Here is a 7,521-nt window from a genome sequence, read left to right on the forward strand (position 1 = left end):
AGGGTTTTACGCTAATTGTGATGTATCTGGGTAGCTTTAAAGCGTTTCAAATCTGTGTGTCCGAATCCCTCAGGTGTTTTCTGGGGCTCAGAGATCTAAATGATCCAAACCTGTTGTGAGTTTTTTTGGGTTTTTTTTTGGAGATGGCGGTATGCAAGACGTGGCAGCTGAAGATCAGGCCAACCTGAAGATTTGTTCCATATGTTTCCTGAGCAGAGCCTCTCTCTCTCTCTAGCCTCCACCCCTCTATGTTGTTTTCCCCCTACTTCTTAACTAGTTCAGACCCAAATTAAATTTCAGGGATACAAAACAACAAGACTTTTTTTAATTAAATAATATAAATTATGTAATATTACACCACTATTTAATCCACTATTTATTACTCCATTTGTCTGTTTATGCATTTTTCGTACCTTATGTTGTTCTACCAGTAGGTGGCAGCAAGTAACTGTCTTTATGAGTGAATTATTATGTATGTTTACATGTACAGTTACAGTTGTAGGGCCTTATTATTTCCTCAGTGCAGAAAACTCAAAACAGTCATAAAAACGGAATTTACTGTATAACACAGAATATGCCATATTTGGAATAGAGACATGAAAAGTAGGTCATTACACTTAAGTCAAAACTCAATATGGATTAGTGTCTGAATATTAAGCTGCAAATATAATATTTAAATATAAATCCTGTGTTTTCTGTGTGTCTCTGTGTGAATGAATGCTGCAGACACGGATTTTCATGAACTACACACATTCTGAAGTGCGCATGATGCTCAATGAGTTTTCAGATATGAGTACAGGAACACATGAACATAATCTCTAGAACTGCTCTATGAGTCTCTTCTTGGGTATTTTACCATTTCTTTTGAGAAAAACTATCATCATATCATATAGAAACAAAAACTTACAGGTCTTCACAGCAAACTTTCAAAATAAAGGTTTTGTTGAACTTGAAGAAATTTTGACAGAAATAGTACTACTACTATGAAAATTATTGTTTACAATTTTGTAAGGATTATTTAATAAAAAAAAATAGAAATACACAACACAGTATTTTATTTAAAAAAGAAATAAATCAAATAATAAATTATTTTTTATAAAATCAATTATTTAGATTATTACAATTTTATGAAATTATTATAATTTAATCTAGAAAATTTATGGAAAACAGAATTTGGTTTAAAAAAATAAAGTGTAAAAGAGTTTTATGATTTAAATTCATTAGACATGCTTTTTGATTAATTAACTTTAATTGAACCATTAAAACTGAGTCAGAAAAATTAAAATTGAAAAAATGGAATCCAGAAAAATTTAAATTGAAAAAATGGAATCCAGAAAAATTAAAACAGAGAAAAAAATAAGTTGGAGAAAAAAAATCTAATAAAATAAGACGAAATTTGGGGAATAAAATAACACAGGGCCCAATAGTTGGAGCCACAGAGGATTTTTGTGTAGTTGAGCTGTTCTCGATGCTAAATTAAATAATAGTGATTATATACTTTGCTTGTGTTGCATTCGCTGTGCATGCTCTTTTTTTTTAGAGCAGTGCAAAATGCAAAGTCCAATTTGTTGTCCGATTAACATGAATACATGATGAACAAAATTATATTATCCAGGACTGGTTCAGTTTCTGTGGGACTAAAGCGTTTACAGGTTGCCATGCCTCATTCGGTTGTATACTTGTATAGTTATATAACATAACTATTTAACTTGATTTCAACAAAACATCACTATTGCCTGCCTATATTAAGCCCAGTATCCTTCCATGGAGTCATTATTTTGCTGGTTTTACTGAATTATCCAGTTGCTGCAGTGTTTTTTCCCCCAATCCTTACACAAGTCTCCATCTGCTGGTATTCTGTCTTATAGCTGGACAGATGTACACATTCTGAGGCCAAACAGATGTACTGTTTTATACTTTCTTTATTTTTCAAAGGAAACATTATCTGAATTGGAAACAAATAACACAGCACCGCTGGCTAAGAAAGCACTTGCTGTAAGTACAGTTTCGCAAATGTCAGGGACGCTGTTGTGTAAACTGTAAGATTTCTGAGATCTGATGAGAATGTCTACGTCCAATATTTCAGAGAAAACACTGGCAATGAATAAAAAGTTATATAATGAAACTCTAGCATGCAATATTAGATTTGCTATCACTAAAACCGTTAATAAGCACCAATGAATAATGCCCATTCTCTAAAATACAAGAAGTAGAACAATAAACACGCTGGCCTTGTACATTTTATTTATTTTTCTTAGATTCTAGACACCCAAGCAAAAAAAAAAAAGAAAAGAAAATTGACTTTCAATAAATGGGAACAAATTTATTTAGCATCTGATCTGAATTAGAATGGTTCTTCAGTCATTATAAGAAGTCGAAAAGATTTCAGTGTAAACAATTAATAATGAAAGCCTATGTAACTATTGCACACAGTGTAGCCTAGTTGATTCTGTCTTTACTGGAATTCAAAGTCTTCGAAATCCTCACCAAATTCAAGTAACGAGTCTGTAGCCACTGTGCGTACTCTTGGATTTTGGATATTTCACCATGAGGACATGAAATGATCATTTATTACATTAGGATGAAGTTCATGACTAGTTATAATGCTTCCCTCTAGTGGAAACATGGTGCACATCGGTAGTGTTTCACTCACTTTCTGTGGTTACCCAGTTGCACCGAATTGTGGCTGGAAACACACCGAAAAGTGGGCGGCTGGATCTCCCAGTATTTCACTGGGTTTGCATATAAACTGATCCTAGTGTAGAGGGATTTCTTAACCCGGGTTCTCAAAGGGCAAAAGTCATTTACTCCAACATAACTGATGCTGTTGGCATGTAAGTACACCACCTAAAAGAGGAAGTGAAGGTGATTAAATCTCCATGCACTTCATGTGTACACCACGAGCCAATTGCATGCATATTTGTGTTTTACCTGCAGATATTTAAGGCTGTTCAAGCCTGGGGGAACTTTCTTCAGTTTATTGTTATCCAAATGAATTTCTCTGACTTTGGAAATGGCATTGAGGCTTCCGTTCTCCACAAACTTGATCTGATTGAAGTCGAGCCACAGCCTGTAGAAGACCCCGCTCTTTAATTCGAGTTCTCTTTTTGACCACAAGGTGGAGTTTGTTTACCTTACCTCTGTAGACGTTTCAATCTCAAAAAATCCTCAGACTCTATTTTGGCAATCTTGTTATAGTCCAAGTGAAGTTCAGTGAGGGAGGATGGCAGATCTGTGGGATTTAGATGAATAAACATCTCTATTATGAGACTTAATTTTGAAGAAGAAATTTGTAAGCACTTTTTTTCAGGTGCAGAAGTCCTTTTTTCTTTCTTTTTGTAAATACCTACCTTTAGGGATAGCTGTAAGCCTCGCTTCAGCTATTCTCAAGTAGAGAGTCGCCATGTCGTCAAAAGCCTCTGGGTCAATCCCGCTGTTTGCAATTGGATTTGCACTCAGTTCTAGAGATGCAAGGAAGAGAACCACTTGTTTTTCCAAGCAAATAGTCATTTACATTGGAAAATGTGACTTATAAAGTCATGGATCCCTCCATGTTGGGTTTGAACCAGAACCCAGAGTCGTATTTTTAACTATAATCTATTCAGATATAATCTGTACATGCAGATCATAATGTAGTAGACACCAAAAGGCAGAGTGTTCTTTAACTGAAAGTCACCTGCGATCAGATGATTGAATCGAGCTTGTTCTTGTCACACATAAATATAGCGCAGGATCATTTATCTCATTCTAAAACCAGATTTAACCAGGTCATGACGAACATCTCAATGTGTTGAAGCATGTGCGCTAACTGCTTAGCATGACTCAGACCGTGTTTATTTAAGGTCATCACTTAGAAGATCTACCTAAAACATTTAGGTCTTGCATTCCTCTAAATGCTCCTTTTGGAAGTCGGCTGATCTTGTTGTCGTGCAGTCGCAGGGACTGAATGCTCGTGGGAAGGTTCTCAGGCATTTGTGTCAGCAGGTTGTATGACAGGTGGAGAATCTTGAGTTTGTTCATGTTGCGAAAGGCCTTTGGGTGAATTTTTGATATCTGGTTATTGAGCAGAAACAGGGCCTGCAAATACAGAAAGGGAATAAAAGAGGTATATAACCACAAACTTTATAGCTGCCATTTTAAAACAGAATTCCTCAACCAGTCAATCAGAATTGTACATTTTTTCATGACTTTGAACTTAAACAGTGGTTTTGTGGGATGTATTGCATGTTGTTGCATATTACAATAAATGTCCAAGGTGGACATTTCTGTCTTTCTACCTGGCTAAGTTTATGAAGATGGACCAGCTATTATTGCTCTGTTTTTTTATATTCTTGGTATTTTATTCCCTTTCTAGCTTTCTTGCTTAGCAAGAATATTTAACTGTTTTACCACTAATCATGAGTAAATATTTACCACAAGTATGGAACAGTCCCCAGTAAATGCAGATAACCACATAATTCCTCTACCACTGCATGTCTCCAGATGTCCTTGTGTAAACCCAGTATTAAAACACACAACTCCTAAAAGCATTTGACGAGGGTGTTAACTGCTCACATAGAGATTATCCAGGCCTTTGAAATCATCTTCCTTGATCTCGGTGATGTCATTGTTTTGGAGATCGACGAGCAGCGTGTTTGCAGGAATGTCCTTTGGCACCTTGGTCAGACCTGTAAAAACAGAAAGAAAATTAATAATGGACTGATGTAAAATGTTCATTACCTCAATCAGGCGGTCCTTCTTGAATGATTTGATTGAGTGAGATTTTATACGCTATAAATTCTTCTTTATTATAGTGATGTGCAAAGATGCAAATTTTTGTGGGTTGCCTGAGAGACTAGCTGACAAATAAGTCATCATAATCAGGATCAGATGTGTTTCTTAGACTTCTTCTCGCATTCAAAAGCAGCAAGACAGAGCACAATGGGACCTGACACGGAACGTGAATTTCTTGAGATGCTTTTTTAAAAATTACTTTTGTAATACATGTTCCGCTTTCTTATGAAAGTTTGTTTTTGCTACGGGTAAAAATATATATAATATATATATATATATATAAATTAAGGTAACTGCAAATTTCAATCTTACTTTTAAATTCTGACCCTTGTTTTTCGCTCTTAATTCTTAACTTACATCTTAGACTTCTGACTTTTTCTTGCAACTGCGAGTTTATATCTCAGAATTCAGACTTTTCTTCTCAATATTGCGAGTTCAGAATTGCGAGATTCACTTTTTTATTTATTCACGCAGCCGAAATAAGCTTCCATACTTTCTTAACGCATCTTAAAACTTCCATTTCAATGTGCATAGCCACAAACAGCTAAAATACAGTACGCTGTTAGTCCATTAAATAAAATATAAAAACTAAATTCTAAATCTTAGCTATGTGATACAAGTCGGCGTCCTAAAATGACGAGTCAGACTTGTACTGTCTTTGTTGTTTAAAATAGTATCATGAAGTTCTTACCCTGATCTGAACACTGCAGAACTTTCTTTGAGCACCGACACCCTTCGGGACAGTCCGAAACAAAGTTATCATCATAATTGTCGTAATCGTCATCGTCGACATCATCATCATCGTCGTCGTCGTCGTCGTCATCGTCAAAATCACCCACGTCTTGTTGCATGATATCATGATGCTTGATGAAATCCATGACGTTGATATGCGTGTATGGTTTGGCGTGACATAACGTCAGCAGGGTGAGTAGTAAAAGTACCTTCATGGTGCAGCTTTAGTCATAAATGCTTTAGCCCTGCGAACATGAGCACAAGCGCTTTGACAAATTGTTCACAATTTAGCATGCAGATGTTACATTGTTTTGTATGAAAAAAAGTAAGTTGGATCCAAAAGCACCTGATTGGATTAGTAGTTAGCATCACAATGAAATAGGCCAATAGGAATTGATCACAGGTTAAAGAGAGTTATATTCTCACTGAATGACTTGCATAGCACTTTACAATAACTGTAGCTACCCTCAGAGTTGTGCAATATTTGATTGTTTTTCAGTTGTTGTTTTTTCGCTAGCTGCAACATGTTGAATCCGATTCAGTTCAGTAGCATTAATAATTAAGAGGACAAAATGTTAATGACTGCTGTAATTGTTTGCAAGAGAAGTTACAATGAACCAGCTGCACTTGAACAATTGTTTATAGAGCAATCTAGTTTATAGACACCTTTAGGCATCAACGAATGAGAAGGTGGCTCACAGTTTATAGATATTTCTGATGCGATCCACATGACATTTAATGGCAACTAATCATTTGAAATTGGATTTGGTATGATTTTTATATTTTACAACCATTTTATTATTTAAAATAGAAAAGAAACTCCTTTAGGAAAGAATAACAAAACTTAAATATTGTTTTAAAACAAGTTACAGATAAATTCTGATAAAGTCTGGTTTATTTAAACATAATATGAAACTTAATGAGGTGAAATCACTCCTCTGAAATCTAGAATCAGATAAAAGGAATTTACCTGATGAATCTGTATAATCCTGCTTCAAGTAAGCCTCCAGGGGTGAGATCAGTTTTTGCTGTGAGGATTTGTTGAGGCACAGGTTCTTAAATGCAGCATGCACAAAAGCCGAAAGGTGGAGATCACACTCGTCAAAGCATGAGATCCTTGAATGAATGGGGATGGAAAAGATGCTGCTGGATCAAGGAGCAGATTGGGAATAAGGGGTAGGAACTCAACGCAGCTCTGCTGGATGCTTAACAAGCACTGAACACTCATTGTTACCGGCCGTATGTTTCTCATCAGCACTTGAAACAGGGCCAATTTTGTACGCCTAAATTTTCGATGGCCAGACTGGGATATTCTCACTCTTTACATTGCCAGTGGGTGGACTTTTGACGTATTGAAATATTTTAGAGTGCATAATATTGCATAATTTGTGAGGTTATTTCTTGAGTTTCTATTTTTAGATAAAACGCTCAATCTGGTGATGTAATGGCTTGATTGTGATATAAAATTGCCAGATGAAAATGGGTTTTTAGTGAGAAATATAAATTAACTTAAATTGTTAGGCATTAAAAATAATTCTGCTTTACTTGAGATGAATCCCATCAGATTATTTAGAATGATTGATTGATTCAAGAACTGCCAGAAAGAGCAATAATTCACATTCACTTTTTTGGAAGGGAAATGCATGTTATCCTGACTAAATCATTGTTGAATCGGTGTAAAATCTTGTAATTCCCATGTCGTTGGGGACCTTTAATCTCGACCTAAATGTTAGATAATAGCTTTTCCAGACTTGACGGTGCTGTTTGCTTACAGCAGCACAAAATGCAACCCCTCTATTCACGGGGCAGTACTGGTGGCGCCACATATGCTTGGTTTTGGCTGGGGGTTTTGAGATGATGGAAGTTCTTATGTCTCATGGTTTCTCCGTTCAGAGTCTCACTGGCCGGCATTCCTTCCGAAATGATAACCAACCTCAAACCAGTAAATGTTTGTGGTGTCAAGTTGGTGCCGTAAATTAAAATGATGTAGACACTATTACATATGCTAAATGTAAG

General features: G+C 35.8%; 1 protein-coding gene across 1 annotated transcript; it reads right to left on the bottom strand.

Annotated features, from left to right (window-relative positions):
- Positions 1–1,904: 1,904 nt before the first annotated feature.
- On the bottom strand, positions 1,905–6,692 carry LOC132159653 (asporin-like). Its single transcript, XM_059569228.1, has 8 exons — positions 6,476–6,692; positions 5,465–5,750; positions 4,555–4,667; positions 3,864–4,077; positions 3,351–3,461; positions 3,139–3,232; positions 2,932–3,070; positions 1,905–2,847 (listed from the first exon to the last, which is right to left on the bottom strand). The coding sequence occupies exons 2-8, from the start codon at positions 5,718–5,720 to the stop codon at positions 2,650–2,652; spliced, it is 1,125 nt and encodes a 374-aa protein (XP_059425211.1). The 5' UTR covers positions 5,721–5,750; positions 6,476–6,692; the 3' UTR covers positions 1,905–2,649.
- Between the last annotated feature and the right edge of the window lie 829 nt (positions 6,693–7,521).

The sequence above is a fragment of the Carassius carassius genome, chromosome 16 (assembly GCF_963082965.1).
Source record: "Carassius carassius chromosome 16, fCarCar2.1, whole genome shotgun sequence".
In the NCBI taxonomy this organism is placed as follows: domain Eukaryota; kingdom Metazoa; phylum Chordata; class Actinopteri; order Cypriniformes; family Cyprinidae; genus Carassius; species Carassius carassius.